This window comes from Cordyceps militaris (assembly GCF_000225605.1).
Source record: "Cordyceps militaris CM01 unplaced genomic scaffold CCM_S00003, whole genome shotgun sequence".
Taxonomy (NCBI): Eukaryota; Fungi; Ascomycota; class Sordariomycetes; order Hypocreales; family Cordycipitaceae; genus Cordyceps; species Cordyceps militaris.
The window spans coordinates 2,498,675-2,515,396 of record NW_006271971.1 but is presented as its reverse complement, the minus strand read 5'-3'; the positions used below and the strand labels follow the sequence as shown (position 1 = coordinate 2,515,396).

Below are 16,722 nucleotides of genomic sequence, written 5' to 3'. Positions count from 1 at the left end.
ATTCTAGCTACACCCAACATCAACATCAGACTCACTTGTGAACTCCTGTTTCCCCGATTGCAATTGTCCATCAATGGCATCATAACGATATGTCGCGCAATGGGTGCAACTTCTTCCAAGCCGCCGGGTACCAAGGATCTATCAGTGAACAACACCGTGGTTCAACGACTTTTTACGCGCCTCGCGCTTCATACCACCGCGCGATTCTACAAATATGAAGGAGTCTGCGTTCCAATCTCGAGAAAGCTGATTCTCAAGAGGGGCGAGCATGTCACGCTCACGGAAGCCGCGACCATGGTTTTTGTCGCTACGCACACCAACATACCTGTTCCCCGTGTCCACTGTGCATTCACGCGCAAAAACGTTACTTATATTGTCATGGAACGCGTCCCGGGGCAAACCTTTGCCGCGGCCTGGCCGACCCTTTCCGGCCCAGAGTCCGAGGCACTCTTCCTGCAGCTTCGCCATCTACTCGAGCACATGCGCGCCCTTGCGCCGCCCGGAAGCGCCATCCAGAGCTGCGTGCGAGGCCCGCTCTTTGACTCGCGCATTCCCCAGCGACCAACATTTGGGCCGTTTCCATCCACAAGAGACTTTCACGTCTGGCTGCGCGAAGGCCTCACTGCTGACATGGATAACCCCGGGCACGTAAGCGATAAGGAGTGGGCGGAAATCATGCGCATGGTCGCCGCGCAAGATCAGGAGTGGGACGAACCGCCAGTGTTTACACACGGCGACTTGAGCCCTTTCAATATCATGGTCCAAAACGGCAAGATCAGTGCCATAATTGACTGGGAGTTTTCCGGGTGGCTCCCCCGCTACTTGTAATATACCTCTGTTTGGCTTGGGAGCAAGACAAGAGCAGCGTGGCAGGATCTCATTCCCAAGTTCGTCGACCCTTGTCCGGATGAACTTGAAATGGAGAGAGTTAGGCAGAGGTGGTGGGGAGACTTCTAGTAACGCCATAGTTTCGTTGTGAGTGTTTCGTCACATCTGGATCAGGGGCGTAGTGACGTGGGGCACAGAGCCAGACGATGTAAGAACGACGTTTCAAGCTGCAGGTTTACTGCATAATATCTCCGATGCGCCGACAATACGGGAGCTTCGCTCGAAACGTCCAAGTCGTAATAGTTATAGGTCATGGTATCGAACAAACCCGTCACATGTTGTTGCCTACTAATAGACTTGGTTGGTCTGTTGGTCGCGAAACGTCTAGGTAACCATTCCGCCGACTTTCTTAGAAGGCAAGAGAGTAATACCATAGTACAAACAAGAGTGGGAGAGGTCCGGCGGATACCTACCTAGACTGCAATGGTACACAGGTTTTACAGGGCGTCTAAACAAGTGAGTGATGGGATAGATATCCCGTGCAACCTGACTGCCTCACGCATTGACACCAAGCATGCCAAGCTATCTGGCCGCTGGTGCAAGAGGGGGTCTGCTATTGCGAGAGAGAAATGTATTGTGACAATGAACTGCAACGCAGCGAAGAGAACACAGCTCACTCACAATGGAGATGCCAACGCGAGTTTCTGGTGCCTGTGTGACAGTCGGTCTGCGCCGAGTATCACCTCTCAAGCGCCGCTACAAGAGAAGTGAATAAGAAGGTGCCTCTGTCCTTGACATATTATCATTTTGATCTTGTTTCGGTCAGACCCTACTCTACCACTGACTGTGTCCATCACTGCCACCTATTCACCAGCAGTAGCCAAACAGATTGGTCTAAAGCTCGCACAAGACGGCAGCGCCATTCTTGCCATTGTGTATGATTCACGATAGCTTTGTACAGTGAGACTTGATGCCCTTGTATATGTCTTTACTTGAGTCGTTGGTTGTCTTGTGTAATGCAGCTGTTTGTTATATATATTAGAAAGTGTTCGGCGCTTCTGAGAAGAGTCCAGTGCGCCTTGACAGGAACAGGACAAGAGAAATCATTTTGAACTAGGCAGAAGCACCACAACTTTCTGAAAACTTTCCAAGTCAACTATGGGACCGGGAAACAAGAAACGACTCTTTCTTGCGCTCTGTAGTCAGGAGAAAGGCGGCGAAACCAACGACGAAACACCGTAAAGCATTCTTCTCACACAGCCCGCCGTCTGGACACATTTGCTAATACTACGCAGCTTTCACTGGGCCTTTCTCGTCTGCCCCAAGAATGACCCAACAGGCCCCAGCCAGCTGTGCCGCGTCGAACTAACACCGCACCCAAAAGGCCCCGATAGAGAGAAACGATGGCGGTTCAGGCGAAGTGCGGTCACGTACAACAGTGACGAGCGCCTCCTTGCAAAGGTGTGGCTAGGCAAGATTACCGACATGGAAACCCTTTTACGCTGTTGGGAAAAAACCAAAGTCTCCAAGTCGGGTTTTTTCGAGTCCGAAGAATGGGTCTGGCGCGCGTTTGTTCGGATTTCCAAGGGGCAGGGCTGGGTGATCCGCCCCCGGATGCCGCCATGGGCCACGGTCAGAGAAGCGGCGTTGGAAGCGGTGAAATCAAACAAGAAACAAGAGACCATAAAGAAGATGAAGCAAGAGGCGGAAGAGAAGAAGAAGAGAAGGGCGAAAGAAAAGAAGCTGAGAATGGCGAAAGAAAAGAGGGTGAGAAGGGCGAGAGAAAAGGCGCGGGAAAAGAGGAAGAGAACAGCGGATAAAAAGGCGAGAGAAGTGAGGAAGGGGAGGGCAAAGAAAAAGAGAACGAGGAAGGCGACAGAAGTGCTGGTAGAAGAGCTCCCAGAAGTGCTGGAAGAAGAGCTCCCAGAAGTGCTGGAAGAAGAGCTCCCAGAAGTGCTGGTAGAAGAGCTCCCAGAAGTGATGCCAGACATACTGACAGTGTTAGAGGAGGCGCAAAAGGCGGAAGTGGCGGAAGAGGCGAAAAAGGCGAAAGAGGCGGAAGAGGCGAAAGAGGCGGAAGAGGCGAAAGAGGCGGAAGAGGCGAAAGAGGCGGAAGAGGCGAAAGAGACGGAAGAGCCGTCAGACGAGCCGGTGGTAGAAGAGGCGAAATAAGAGGCAGTGAAGCTCCTGGAGGATGGTTCGGCCGGCAATAGTTAGACGGAGCTGTGAACGTGGTGTGAAGGAGAACGAAGCCACGTGGTTATTGGGGTGCAGGATGCCATGGGGTCTGATGTCAGTATCTTGACTGAATTGCTTTGGCGGGAGTCTCTTGTGGAATCTGGACTTGACATCAAGACGTTTGTATCGGTAGCTTTCAAGTTTGGGGGTTTTTAGCTGGTCAAGGCCTATATTACATTTATGCTGCTTTATCCGTGACAATGCTCTATTATACATATTGATACTATTATACAAGCAAACGACTCCACCGCTCCGAGGGCTCGGACGACTTCCACGGTCCGATGGCTTTTGAGGCCGACGTCAAACGCGCCAAAGACAAACCCCGCTGCCGGCCGCACTTCATCACCGTCTGCCCTCCACTCTCCCTCTACCCATCCACGGCCGCTGTGTCGCCGGCCTGTCCTCCCCGTCGCCGCGTCGCCGGTCTTGCCCATCACCACCGCGGCTCTCCGGCGAGCCGGCGCTCCGCTCGTCCTCGCCGCCGCCGCGCCCCTTGGTGAAGCTGCGCATGTACTCGTCGCGCTCCTGGTTGACGCGCTCGGCGCGGTCGCGGCGCGCCTCGGCCTTGCGGTCGTGGTAGGCGGGCTCGCGGGCGACGCCCTCGTCGCGCCAGCGCTTGGGGGGCTTGATGCCGAGCTCGGCCTTGCGCGCCCAGACGTCGACGCCGCGGCGGTGCCAGCGCTGCTGGCGGTCCTCCTCCTCCTGCGACGACGGCGCCCACCGGCTCTTGAGGATGCGCCGGATCGCCTCGGGCGACACGGCAAACTTGTCCGCCAGCGTCTTGGTCGTGTACACGTCGGGGAACTGCGCGTTGAGCGCCCGGATGCCCGCCAGCGCGTCGGGCGACAGCCGCTTGTGCGGCTTCCAGCCCTCGGGGAACTTGGCCTTCATGGCCTCCTTTTGGATCATCCATTCCTCCCTTCTAGGAGGTGGCGAGGTGCCGTCCTCGGTCGCGCCGTCGTACCGGCCATGGTTGGTCGGAGGAAGAGGCGCTTTACGCCACCTGTGGTTTGGGGACTGAAATGCGTCGCCGTCTCGGGGCGATATGCCGACGGCTGCACGGTCTTGGGCCCGAGCCGCCTCCAGATTGTCCACGAGTTTGCCGAGCTGCTGGTTGCCGTGCTTTTTTCCCTGCCAGTGTTTCCAGTCGAAATTCGAGAAATCGACCGTTGAGCGAGTCGCAGGGTCGTTGGACCTGAAAGCCTTCCAGTCGAATCCTTGCCGCTTGAATCGCCAGGCCGCTTTGCCCCTAGCTTCCGTCATGCCATCTTCGTCTGGGTTGGTTTCGTCCGGAAGATTTTGGCTGGCTGGCTCTGTCGGCGGCCTCGTTATTCTCGGCTGCCTATCTTCTGCTGATGCTGGCTGCTTCTCTGGCGGCGGAGTTGCTGGTGCAGGAGTCCCAGCGTCCCGCAGAGCGCGGGACGCATGTAAAGAGCGGCGCTGCGAGGCCCAGGCGCCGGCGAAAGCGCTTCGGACGGGTAGGGCAAACTGGATGCCAGGCTCGAGGCGGTGCACCTGTACTAAGCCACGCGCAAAAAGCCTCAGCGCCGAGGCATTGCACGAGCAGCTCATGGCTGCAGATAGCTGGCTCTGTTGCGTGGTCGTGTGATGTCAAAGGGGAGATGATGAAGCTCCTAATATGGGGCTGATTTTGCGACAGGAATTTTCTCTGGCCCCCATCCTAGTTTTCCAGGTTTGGCCCACTGTACAGTCAATACGAATAGCAAGACAGCTCGTTAGCTATAAAATTAAAATTATTCTGTATCTACAGAGAATAGGCAAATCGATTTCGATTTCACGCGCAATCTGTCGTTTTTTCTTGTGTTCTCCTCGTTAGATGCTGATCTGATTTGTGACGGTCTATAGCCGGATACTAGGGAGTTAGGACTGGATCCTGTCCGAACACAAGTCGCAGACGAAGGCCGCGCGCATGCTAGGCAGTACAAAGGTTGCCAGCAGATCAATCACTAGCAGTTTGTTGGGCCTGTACTGCCGGTACAAACAAAAAGACACCCAAGCCTCAAAAGGAGGCGCTGCAGTGGCACAGCCCCTGTTGGCGAAGCAAACACGCCAACGAAAGCCGGCAGGCAGCTCGAGCATGCCTGTAACAAATCACCAAGGAATATGAGATCGAAATACCGAACCCGGCGCTTTGCTTTGTGTATTCATGGAATTTTGAGCTATTCGCTTGAGGTGAATCATAATAAACGCCCGTTTAACGCCTTGACCATGGCCAACCAATCCTTAACGCCGATAATCAACTATTTTTCTGTATCCCCGCCCCATTATTGATATTATAGACCAGGCAAACGGCACATAACGAAAAGTCAGCGGCGCTTACGCATCGTGCATGAGCTCCACGGGCGGCCGGGAGGTGTGCGCCTGGATGGGCTTTGCCTCGAGTGGTGACATCTCCTCGGGCTCGTCCGTCATGTCCTCGACAAAGACGGCAGGCAGGCCGAATCCGCTACCATGGGCGTCGGGATGGTAGATGAGAGTAGAGCTGCGACTTCTCCGGCGACCGATAGCGGCGCCGTCAACAGGGGTGACGGGCGAGTCCATGGAGCTGCCGCGGCTGCTGATGGCGCCGGAGCCGGCACCCAGCCGGGCAAGGGCCTCGGCCAGGTCGTCGGCGTGAACCATCTTGTTGGGTGCGTCCTCGAGGCGGACCTCCCAGCCGTGCGGGGGGCTCGGGGGCGGGGAGATGAAGAAGAGCTTGCCAGCGTCGGGCAGCGCTAGGTGGTCGGGCTTGGTCTGGATCGAGGTGGGGTGGCCAAAGTAGATGCGGACACGTTGACCCATGATGGCCTCGCCGTCCCAGATCCTGCGGATGGAGACGGCCGACTCGACGTCGTAGAAGGAGACGAGGATGCGGCGAAACGACTTGAGCGGCGCAAAGGCGTGGATGGTGGCGGTGCGGTTGATGAGGTCGCGTATGGACTGCAGCTTGTCGGCGCGGAAGATGTCGACATTGTCGAGGTTGGTAAAGAGGAGCGTGTTGGAGGGCGGTGTGGGCTGCTCGAGCGGTGGCAAGTTAGACAGGTCGAGCGTCAGGTTGATGCCACGGCGCGACGAGGTCGACGAGGACCGGCTGGGCTTTGGTGACAGTTCCATTTGTGTGGTGGGTTGTGGATGGTGGGGTGTGGAAGAGAGGATGCCTGTAGGACAAGATGACGTCTGGAGCATGCGACTGGTGTGGCAGGCGAAACAGGAAGGACGGGGAGTTGTGGGTTCCTGGAAGAGACGTGCAGTAAGGATGGGGGGTGCAGAGCTGAAGGGTCGTGAAGAGAGCGAGCGAGGTGAGATATATGTAGGTATCAAAAGTGTGGGAGAGAAGAGGCGAAGCCGACTGGCGGGCGACTGGGGGGCAACCAAGTTGGTGGTGGTGGTGGTGGCAATGTACCTACATACCTCCTACCTAGGTGTGTACTAAATGTACTAAATGGAAGCCCCGGGCCGGCTTTGGCGGTCATCCCAGCTCGGCTAGCACCTGCGCCGCTCTAGCTGAGCCCTCGCCAAGCCGAGCTGCCGTGGCTGTGGAGGAGAGAAGGCAGGTAGGTTGTGCTTTTTATTATTATGCAAGGTACCCGGATTGTGCACGTACATGGACGGCTGTTCATGTGAGAGAGGCTGTGTAATCGGACCTTGCACGAGGCCTCGATCTTCTTGTACAACACAACTCGACTAACACGTTTTAATAACCAGTATCTTGTCTTTGAACAGTCCCGTGTAACTTGCCTGTCGCGACAGCAATAGACCGAGGTCATGGCGTACTCTTCCTCTCAGCCTTGTCCTGCCCGTTACACGAGACACTTACAGCCCGACCAGGTGGTGGCTGACACGACCGACAGACAGAAAGATGCATTGAAGTAGAGACCCTCGCCAACCTCAACAATGATTCGCTGCCCGATGAAATAAAGATTGACAACACATCTCGATCATGTACAGTCATGCATAACTTGTCGCCCAGTTGGCGCCTGGCTAAAGCGGCCACCCAAAATTCCCGCCAGTAGCAGCAGAGCCAAAACTCATCAGCTGCCCCTTTGAGCCTGGCGCCCGCCAGCCATCTCTCAACATTGTCGCAGATAATCTGGTACCTGGACGAGTCAGTGGGGGTTTTGGCACGGGGTACGGGAGCAGCTGGGGGGGCTGTGCATGGGAGAGGGAAAAAATTGTCACTCAAGGCAAACCAAGAACGTTTTCCGTTTCAGCGGCCTCTGTAATTTGTAGTGACGCAGATACAGGCGGGTTCGCCCTGCCGCCCTGTCCACAGGTTGGCGGCCCGGCTTGCACAGCCTGCGCCGCAGCGCCAGACAGACCGTCTGCACCCTTGTCCAGCGGAGGATTTTTGTTGGCGCGCGCAATGGCCGAGAGGCGCTGCCAGAAGCTTATTCTACCTCGTGAGGCGTTGTCATCCGGCTTTGTCGGCTGAGCACAGCTCAGGCCACGCAGTGTCCACGACACAGGACATGGTCATGTCTTGAGGCTGTGTTGGCTTGGTTCGCATTCCACAAACCGAGAGGCAACTAACTCTCCAAGTCGAAAAATTGAAATGATGCTACAAATTACACTGACATCTATCTGCTCTTGGTCAATAACTATCTAGGATGCTAGGCAACTAAGTATGTACCATTTTGTCATCCGTGCTGCGCCTCCTTCCACCCGGACCCACTGAATAGTGACAATGGCTGGCAATCCCACGATCGACGGGCTACCCCAGACCTCCAGGTGCCCTGGAACGTGACAAGTGTCATACTACCCAGGTAAAACAAACCAGAAGATATGCTTTTGAGACAAAAGATGAACAGGTCAACTTCAAAACGAAGGAAAATTATCCTCGAAACAAAGAAAAGATCAACTGGGCGAAAGAAAACAGAACCAAGACAACGGGTTACTTGTCCTGAAACAAATGACTATGCATCACTGCACCCCGGTCTCTATATGACATAGTACGTAATGGGTATTAATAAGTTATGTGCAGTTATGCCGTGTAATATGCCGCGCACAACAGTAACTTGGATGTCGGGGTTACCAGGTTTCTCTCATAGGAACAACCGCTCCTCGAGAACTCACCTAGAATACTAACTAGTGTCTGCATTTGGCCCAGTCTCAAACAATGGACAAAACCACCAAGTACGCAGTGAGCCTACTTATAAATCAGAGAATTAGTCGACTTTTTCAAAGGGTTTTGATCCTCGAAACCGGACACACGAGACAAGGACATGGGACGTTAACATATCGTCACTCTGGTATCCTGGAAAAAGCAACGACTGTCCCCTCACTAATACTTCCCTAATTAATGTATCAGTTTACACTCTAAAAACTCATTTTGACCTTTTTTTATCCAAAACTCTTAGCATTGGCCATATCTTCTGTGAAATGAGTAACTAGGAGTATATCTACCTATTTAGGCAAGTGAGTTTTCTGGCGCGGCGCAATTCCGTTTTTTGGGGCTTGGCTTGCGTTCACAGCCACCACTAGATGACACTATCAACCCGATAGATTGTTCTTCACTGTGCAATTTTGCGCCAATAGTACGCATCTATGATGTTTCCCTTACTCGAGGTATCTTTGCTTTTCCATATGGATCGGCTGTTTAGATTGGCAAGTCATGCTATTCGCAGCTTCGTGGTAAGCTTGGAATGGCCCTAGCCTCCGCGGCCTTTGATAGGTTTCGTGCTTTCTTATGCTTGCCAGCGCCCTAGTGGCACTATATATTGTACAATTTACATTCTCCGTATGTTACAATGCTCCCCACAGTTGCCCACATGTATAAAACTGAGTCCACCCGAAAGCGACTACCGCAGCTCAACCCCCAATTCGGCAACGAGCGCTGCTCTAACATCATCGTGGTAGTTGTTGGCCTCCTCGGCCGTCAAGGTTCTCTCTAGGCTTCGGTACACGATGCGATAAGCCATACTCTTCCTTCCTGTTTTGGGGTGTGTAAACTCATCGATGAGCCTTACGTCCTCGACGACGTCACCGGCAATGTTGCGCACAAGCTCCATGATGTCGTTTTCGTGAAAGACATTCTTGGTGTTGCCTCCCGCCGCCGAGGACGAAGAGGAGTTGAGCCAAAAGGAGACGTCGCGGGGACTAGGTGGGTATTTAGAAAACGGCGCAAACAGCTTCAACTTGTCCAGGTCGTCCGAGACGCCAGTGAACTGCGAGATGAAGCGGTCATCTCGCGACCAAAACAGGCGAATATCAGGGATCTTGAAAAGCAGCATAGCAATGCGGTCAATTCCGATGCCGAATGCCCAGCCTAGCTTGGAAGGAACACCGGCATTAATAAACAGGTCCTGCTTGACAACGCCGCAGCCCAAGACCTCGAGCCAGTCTCCCGCGTAGTATACCTCGAGCTCCCATGAGGGGCTGGTAAAGGGAAAGTAGGCTTCCACCCATCTCATCTTCAGCGGCTCGTCGACAAAGTCGGGGTCTGCCCTCTTGGCAGCCGCCTTGGCGCGTGAAAAGACGTCAACCACCATATTCTCCAGGGAGCGCTTCAGATGGGCGCCAATGGCCTCAGCCTCTGCCTCTGAGTGGTGCTCGTCCTGGACCGGATTACGCTCCGCGTGCCACGGCGGGTTCGGGTCCTCGACGACGACGCCGTGCGCAGGCAGCGCCTCGAGGTCGCGCCGTACCGCCGCCGCCACGTCGCCGCCGGGCACCTCGCTGCGGTCCCAGTGGCGCGCGCCCTCCATCTGATGAAAGGCCGGGTAGTGGCTGCGGTCAATGGCATCGCGGCGGTAGACGTCGGCCGAGATGAGGTAGCCGGCGCTCTCGTTGGCGCGAAATGTTTCGGCCTGGTGGGCGCTCGTGTGCGTGCGCAGCAGCGTTGTGTCGTTGATGTAGTACGTGTCTGAGCGGGCGCGGCCGGGGTGGTCGGCGGGGAAGCCGAGCGAGTCGAAGTTTTGCCGCGTCGTCACGACGGGGCTGAAGTCGTTGTGGTATTGGAAGACGGGGGCGGGAAAGTTGGCCTGGATGATTTGGCGGGTTATGGAGACGGGGTGGTCCTTTTGGAGGTGCAGCCGGCGGGCGGCGGCTTCGAGGACATTGTCGGGGATGTTGAACCATGAGGGATCGGTTTGGCACGTGTGTCCGCGGATGGTGACTGTGGAGGGTATCTTGGGCGTGACGCCAGACTGGTGATGTGCTGAGCGGACGGCATGGTTAGAGGAGCGAGGACGGTCGAAGATGGGCTTTGCGCACTAGATGATGAGAAGGCTCTCGTCGGCAGCAACTGTCGCAGAGGGATGAGCCTAAGTGGCCACAGCTTGGGTGATGCAGTAGCTCGCGTAAGGAGGCGCACGGCGCCCATGCGACAGGCCATACTGCACAATGGCAATGAAAATGTTGTGATGCAGTATTGTCAGGGTCCAGTCTGAGCTGGAGCTAAGGTTTTGAGCAGCTCTCGCAGGGGTGGATTGATTGGTCAATGGCTGCGCTGACACGACAAGCAGCTTCCCGTGAAGTCGATTCGGAATCAAACTCCGACGGGGTTTTTTGTGGGGGGTACCACTTCTTCAAACTAGCACACTCGCGACCAACCAACCTCCCTTCCATCTAATAGTTACTATTGCGAATCTTCCTTGAAGCTTCAACAATCGTATTTTCATTTATCGACCTGTCTGCGGAAGCTGTAAAATGATGCGCCGATATGACATCAAGTCTAACCAGCCCCGCAAACGAACAGCTCTCCTGTAGCAGTGAACCGGTGAGAAGGGGAGTTGTTGTTCTTGAAAGTCCGCCGCCGCTCGAGGTCCACCTGCAAATAGTTAACTATGTAGGTATTAGTGTTCCAAGTGACCTTGAAAGTTGACGGGGTCCTCGGGCGCCGTTCTTAGATCCTCGGTTGACTCCATCACCTTACCAATCAAAAGTCATTAGTAATTCATTTCTGGCAGCAATCGATCATTCAGTTTCAAAGTGATTCAATATATATATATGTAGCTGTCGTTCCTTCAAGTCAGCTTTTGAACTATTATGTTTACCAAGTCACAATGGCGGCCATAAAACGACACCCCCTCTTATCCTACCAACCCCTCAGGCTCTTCTTTCAAGTCTACGTTTCCGTCACAATTCTCCTACGGTTACCTTACTATGTGGTAACGTCGCTGTTCCCGCGGCTTCGTGCCAACCCAAAGTGGAATGCCAAACAGAACTTCATGACTCGCATGGCGAAGCCAGTGCTAGGAGTCATTTCTCGTGTTGGCATCACAGAGAAGCTCGCCCTCACTCCTGGTAAAGAGGGAAGGAGATTCGAACTAGTGCCTGTTCCAACTACTACGAAGATTTACCAAGGTCCATTGCTGTTGAATCAGGTTCAACCTGCGCAAGTTGGAGGAACGTGGTATCCTGATATTCCCGCATCGCACTCGATATCTGGCAATGTGGTTCTCTACCTCCACGGCGGCGCCTTTGTCCAAGGAGACGGTCGCACGAGTACGTGTGCCAAGATCGCCGACTACTTCCTGACAAAGGGTACTGCCGATCTGGTCTTCTCATTGCAATACCGTTTGTCGGGTTATGGTGGCTTGAATCCTTTCCCCGCTGCTCTGCAGGACGCAGTCGCCGCCTATGTGTTTCTGATTCGCGAACGGAAGATATCGCCACGACAAATCATCATCTCTGGCGACAGTGCAGGCGGAAATCTGGCGGCAGCTTTGATACGGTACCTGAACGATTATGGGTCTGCCATTGATCTGCCGCTACCTAAGTGCGCCGTACTGTTCTCCCCTTGGGTCAATCCTTTCGAACACGAGACGGAGGGCAATCCGCAACGCGACACGGACTTTGTACCAGGGACATATGGAGGTAAGTCTACACAGCGACATTGTCTAGTTTACCGTTTTGAATGCACGCGCTTACACATGATAGCTTGGGGTTCGAGTGCATACGCAGGTGCGCACGCCAACCCTTCTGAGAGTCCATATATGGCGCAGCTAGGTCATCCGTACTTGACACCTGTTCCCTGGTTTGTGAATGTGGGAACAGATGAAGTCCTGTTCCGACAGATAGAGAAATGGACCAATGAGATGAGATCAGTCCAAGGTAATAAGATGGAAGTAAATTATGAGCAGCATGCGGTACACGACACCTATTTTGTTGGCCATCTTTTCGGGTTTGAGGAGAGTGCTTGGGCTGTTGCATCCAAAGTGGCTGATTTTGTCGAATCCCTCCCAAGTCCAGAGTAGCTGAGATGAAGGTATTGGATGATCGCTTTCTTCTCAAATACACTTTTGGAAATATCTTGACATGCGCGAAGATTATTTGGATGTGAGAAGTATATTATTGATCAGGTTCGATCCAAGCTCTCCAGCCTGTTGTTGGTGCAGGGTAAGGAGATGTACTTGGGTACCTAGGTATGTTAAACAGACCTGAAAAGAGAGGCGCTCTCTACTACAGCGAAGATGAGTAGTTTGTCCCGAGAGCTGTTAGTGACTTGGAAGTAATACAGTACACCAACCTAATAAGCGCAGAGAAGGAAAAGCATTCAATTTCTTGGGACAGAGGCCTTTGGAGAACACGGAATTGCCCGCCGGCTATGGCATTCACGTACGCTTATCAGTGGACGGCGGTTCGGAATGAAGCTAGCTGTCGGCGACAACGCCGATGACGCCGGACAGTAGGTCCGCCACGGCACAAACAGCGATCGACGAGAAATTGAAGTTTTTGAAAGCACTCTCCCCGTCGTTCAGAATATTGACGCTACTCGTGTTAATTTCAATGACAAGATTGACTGCACCAAACGAGTCCGGACCTACTTCTGGTCACCCGGGGCGTGGTGCACTAAAAACAACCGCTATAAAGTGATGACGACAGTGGACCGCGGAATTCTCCCAGCGAACCACAGGCCCAGCTTTTCCAATTTTTTTCAGGTACTTTGCTTTCCTTTTCCGCCTAGACGGCTCCAGCTCGGCGCCAGCGGCGCTCTGCCGAGACAAAACGAGCCTTGGCCCGATATCATTAAACCTTGCTCTCACCAGCTTGATACCTTTTTTGACTTCCCTTCCCTTTTGCGTCGCACGACATTTTGGGACAAACCTGCAGCCGTGCTTACAAAACTACTGACAACGGCATGTCGCGGTAGTTTCTCGCCCTCCCCTCCCTTTCCCCTCCTTCATCTCTCCTGTTTGCGCTGCCCAATTTGTTGCATCGCAAAGACCTGTTTTCCAACATGAGCAGCTCGGCACAGGAATCGGCCTCAAGGCTGCCGGCGCAGACGAGCCCCAAGAAGAAGACGGTCGCGCCCGCCATTCGCTATCCCTTTTGGTTCGGCGGCAGCGCCAGCAGCTTGGCCGCCTGCGTCACGCATCCCTTAGATTTGGGTACGTCTCTCTATCGTCGTCCGATCGCCGGTCAGGCGCTTCCCGATGACGTTGTTTGCTAACCCTCCATTTAGTCAAGGTACGACATTTGCGACACCCCTCCCTCTATTCGAGCTCAAGTTTTGAGCCATTGGCCATGATACCGTCTGCGACTGTCCAAAAATAAAATGAAGAAGACTAACGTGAACCTGCGCCGTAGGTCCGATTGCAAACGCGGCAAGGCAACGCCCCCCAAAACATGAGCGGCACCTTTGTCCACATTCTCAAAAACGACGGCCTCATCGGCCTATACTCTGGCATCTCCGCTTCGCTCCTGCGCCAGCTAACCTACTCGACCGTGCGCTTCGGCGTCTACGAGGAGCTCAAGACGCGCTACACCCGCACCGGGCGCACCGCCGGCTTCCCGGCCCTGACGGCCATGGCCATGACCTCGGGGTTCCTCGGCGGCGTCGCCGGCAACTTTGCCGACGTGCTCAACGTGCGCATGCAGCACGACGCCGCGCTGCCGCCCGCCCAGCGCCGCAACTACAAGAACGCCCTCGACGGCATGGTCCGCATGGCCCGCGACGAGGGCCTCGTCTCGAGCTACTTTCGCGGCTGGCTGCCCAACGCGAGCCGCGCTGCCGTCATGACGGCCGGCCAGCTCGCCACCTACGACACCTTTAAGCGCCTGCTGCTCGAGTACACACCCCTGGGCGACACCATGACGACGCACTTTACCGCGTCATTTCTCGCCGGCCTGGCGGCGGCCACGGCCACAAGCCCCATCGATGTCATCAAGACGCGCGTGATGTCGTCGTCGAAGAAACAGGGCATCGTGCAGGTCATTGGCGACATTTCCCGCACCGAGGGCATGCGCTGGATGTTCAAGGGCTGGGTCCCCAGTTTCCTGCGACTCGGACCGTACGTAACAAAACTGAACACACCTTTGACACAAGGCCACACTGCTAACACCCACTGATAGGCACACTATTTGCACATTTCTCTTCTTAGAAGCGCACCGCAAGTTGTATAGAGCGGCCAAAGGGATCGACGATGGCAAGGAGTAGAGCTAGCAATGGGTTTAGATGAAAGAAAAAAGTGCGGCATGGGATTATAGAATGGAGCATTCGAGATGGCGTTTTGGTTTCTTTGCGCTTACGGATACGGATCTGAGACTTGTTTTGGCAGACAGTTGCCTTTGTTATTCTGACGAGCACACGCAAATGCCAGCGATGGCTGATATTGGAAATAATGGTATGGGCAATTCTTTTTGCTGCACTCTATGTAGACTTGCTATCATGATATAGAATTTATACTTCAATCGCCCTGGTCACGCCTGTCGTCGTGGTTCCCTCAGTGTCATGTCGTTGTTAAGCAGAGACTAGAAAGTTAGCCCTTGATTGGCAGTGTCAGTTTTGCCCATGCTGTTGAATAGTGCATGACAGGAAGCTCGTCGCCAACCACCACTTGCACGAGACATATCAGCATTGTCTCCGTCAAGAAGCACACTTGCTGCTCACAGCCCGTCCGAGAACCACCTTCTATTCATTCACTGTATGCTGTTTTCGTGATTTATATCATTACTGTACAACGACCCTGAATCCCGGTATTATAAACAAAAAGGAAAACGACGCCAACCAATTAGTCACATGAGAACAAAGAGAAGGGTACCCCAAAAAACGTTCGCAAAACATAAAACGCCGAGATAGTTCATTTTCATCCGTTTCTCGACCCAAATATGCCCCAAAATCTTGGTACACAATATCCCCGCCGAAACCCAACTATTGCCAACTCGACCCGCCGTACGGTGTGGTACCGTATCCCGCACCACCGCCGTAAGCCGTGTTGCCGCCACCACCACCGCCGCCGCCGCCATAGGCCGTCGTGTTGCCCCCTCCGTACGGCGTCGTGTAGCCGCCGTCCTGCCAGGGTGTGGTGCCGCCCTCCAAGTTCATGTCCGGGCTACGAGGTCCGTCAAAGTCGCCACCACCGCCGCCGCCTGCCTCCTCGCCGCCGTACTTGCGCGGATCGAGGCTCTTCAGCAGGCCTCCAATCTTTTGCTGCAGCACGCGGATGCCGCTCTGCACAATCTGGTCGGGCTCCATACTGCCCGAGGTCTCGACGTCGAAGAAGAAGTTTTCCGGTACGGCGTCGTAGTTGAACGGCTCACCCTTGTTCTCCGGCTCCCACCCCGCGTATTTACTCTTTGGCCTACACACAACAGTCAGTCTTCCATTCTAGCAACGTCCACATGCGGATCCATATATCGACTCACCATTCCTTGTCGGGATCGGTATTGTTCTCGAACCACATGTCCAGGTGGTGCAGCTTATTGTGCGGGTCGTACTCGAAACCCACGGCCGACGTGGGCATCCACTTGGCATGCTCCTTAGCGATGCCCTTTTTCGCGACGCACTTGAGCCGCAGCTCCTGGTCCCTGCGCAGCTTGGCGAGCAGGCAGCCGACGCCGTCGGGGTCGTTGATGACGGGGGTGCCAATGGACGTGGCGTGGCGACCGTCGACGATGAGGTCGCGCGCGTAGACCTTCATGTTCTCGTCCGTGGTACACTTGGCGTGAAGCGTGAGCGTGATGCTGCACTGCTCACAGTAGTGGTCGCAGTCGCAGTCGCGCGAGTAGTTGAGCTCGTCGACGTCCTTGGAGTCGAGCGGGATCAGGCCCAGTCGGTGCGCGATGAACTCGTCGGCTAGCACCGACGTATTGACTTCAATCTCGACCAGCTCAATGGCCACTGTGGGTACCTCGGCCTGGATGACGCGACGCAGGGAGTTGGCAAAGGCGAGGCTCGTCTTCGCCAGGACAAACTCGACTTTTGTGCTATCGGCCTGCAAAGGGACAGGGGCCAGGTGGCCTGGGATTAGCAAGGTCCTCATCGCACAGCTTTCACTCGAGCTTTTCCTACCGCCAAAATCGTCACACGAGGCTGCTCCGCATCCTCATCCGTCATCATCGGCTCGTAGTTCATGCCGTCCATCTTCAAGTTTGCGCACGCGCGCTGCGGCGATTGAGTGGGAAATGGTCAAGAAGCAACGTGTATTGTATCTCGAATGTGAATTTCGGATCAAGAGCTGCACGCTAGCGCACAAGTGGTCGTCACACAGAGCGTTGTCGCGGTTTTCGTGTTATCACAGGCGTCGATTCAAGAACTTGCCTTGCTCAGCAACCTCTGCGCTTGCTCGCGCCTCCAGGCTACCAACTGTAGCGCAACATGACTAAGCGCAACAACCCGCTTATCGCCCTGCAGAACAGGGCGATAAGAAAAAAATATCCCCACCAACCTCCAAACTTTTGGACGATGGCCGACTTTTTTTGACAAACTGTTAC

At 54.5% G+C, this 16,722-nt stretch overlaps 7 protein-coding genes across 7 annotated transcripts; 3 read left to right on the top strand and 4 right to left on the bottom strand.

Annotated features, from left to right (window-relative positions):
• Positions 1 to 99: 99 nt before the first annotated feature.
• CCM_04424 (Protein kinase-like domain) lies at positions 100 to 3,000 on the top strand (the record flags this gene model as incomplete). Its single annotated transcript, XM_006669572.1, has 2 exons — positions 100 to 824; positions 2,124 to 3,000. 2 exons carry the CDS (start codon positions 100 to 102, stop codon positions 2,998 to 3,000), a joined length of 1,602 nt encoding a protein of 533 aa, XP_006669635.1.
• A 408-nt stretch (positions 3,001 to 3,408) lies between these two features.
• CCM_04423 (mitochondrion organization and biogenesis protein, putative) lies at positions 3,409 to 4,638 on the bottom strand (the record flags this gene model as incomplete). The annotated part of the gene is made up of 1 exon (XM_006669571.1): positions 3,409 to 4,638. The coding sequence occupies one exon, from the start codon at positions 4,636 to 4,638 to the stop codon at positions 3,409 to 3,411; it is 1,230 nt and encodes a 409-aa protein (XP_006669634.1).
• Positions 4,639 to 5,403: 765 nt separating this feature from the next.
• CCM_04422 (calcineurin binding protein, putative) lies at positions 5,404 to 6,180 on the bottom strand (the record flags this gene model as incomplete). The annotated part of the gene is made up of 1 exon (XM_006669570.1): positions 5,404 to 6,180. One exon carries the CDS (start codon positions 6,178 to 6,180, stop codon positions 5,404 to 5,406), a length of 777 nt encoding a protein of 258 aa, XP_006669633.1.
• Positions 6,181 to 8,864: 2,684 nt separating this feature from the next.
• Positions 8,865 to 10,399, bottom strand: CCM_04421 (phenylalanyl-tRNA synthetase; the record flags this gene model as incomplete). Its single annotated transcript, XM_006669569.1, has 2 exons — positions 8,865 to 10,222; positions 10,279 to 10,399. The coding sequence occupies 2 exons, from the start codon at positions 10,397 to 10,399 to the stop codon at positions 8,865 to 8,867; spliced, it is 1,479 nt and encodes a 492-aa protein (XP_006669632.1).
• Positions 10,400 to 11,069: 670 nt separating this feature from the next.
• Positions 11,070 to 12,263, top strand: CCM_04420 (alpha/beta hydrolase fold-3 domain containing protein; the record flags this gene model as incomplete). Its single annotated transcript, XM_006669568.1, has 2 exons — positions 11,070 to 11,883; positions 11,947 to 12,263. 2 exons carry the CDS (start codon positions 11,070 to 11,072, stop codon positions 12,261 to 12,263), a joined length of 1,131 nt encoding a protein of 376 aa, XP_006669631.1.
• Positions 12,264 to 13,246: 983 nt separating this feature from the next.
• CCM_04419 (mitochondrial dicarboxylate carrier, putative) lies at positions 13,247 to 14,446 on the top strand (the record flags this gene model as incomplete). The annotated part of the gene is made up of 4 exons (XM_006669567.1): positions 13,247 to 13,397; positions 13,472 to 13,476; positions 13,597 to 14,300; positions 14,362 to 14,446. The coding sequence occupies 4 exons, from the start codon at positions 13,247 to 13,249 to the stop codon at positions 14,444 to 14,446; spliced, it is 945 nt and encodes a 314-aa protein (XP_006669630.1).
• Positions 14,447 to 15,160: 714 nt separating this feature from the next.
• On the bottom strand, positions 15,161 to 16,372 carry CCM_04418 (RNA polymerase II subunit 3; the record flags this gene model as incomplete). The annotated part of the gene is made up of 3 exons (XM_006669566.1): positions 15,161 to 15,590; positions 15,655 to 16,223; positions 16,277 to 16,372. 3 exons carry the CDS (start codon positions 16,370 to 16,372, stop codon positions 15,161 to 15,163), a joined length of 1,095 nt encoding a protein of 364 aa, XP_006669629.1.
• Between the last annotated feature and the right edge of the window lie 350 nt (positions 16,373 to 16,722).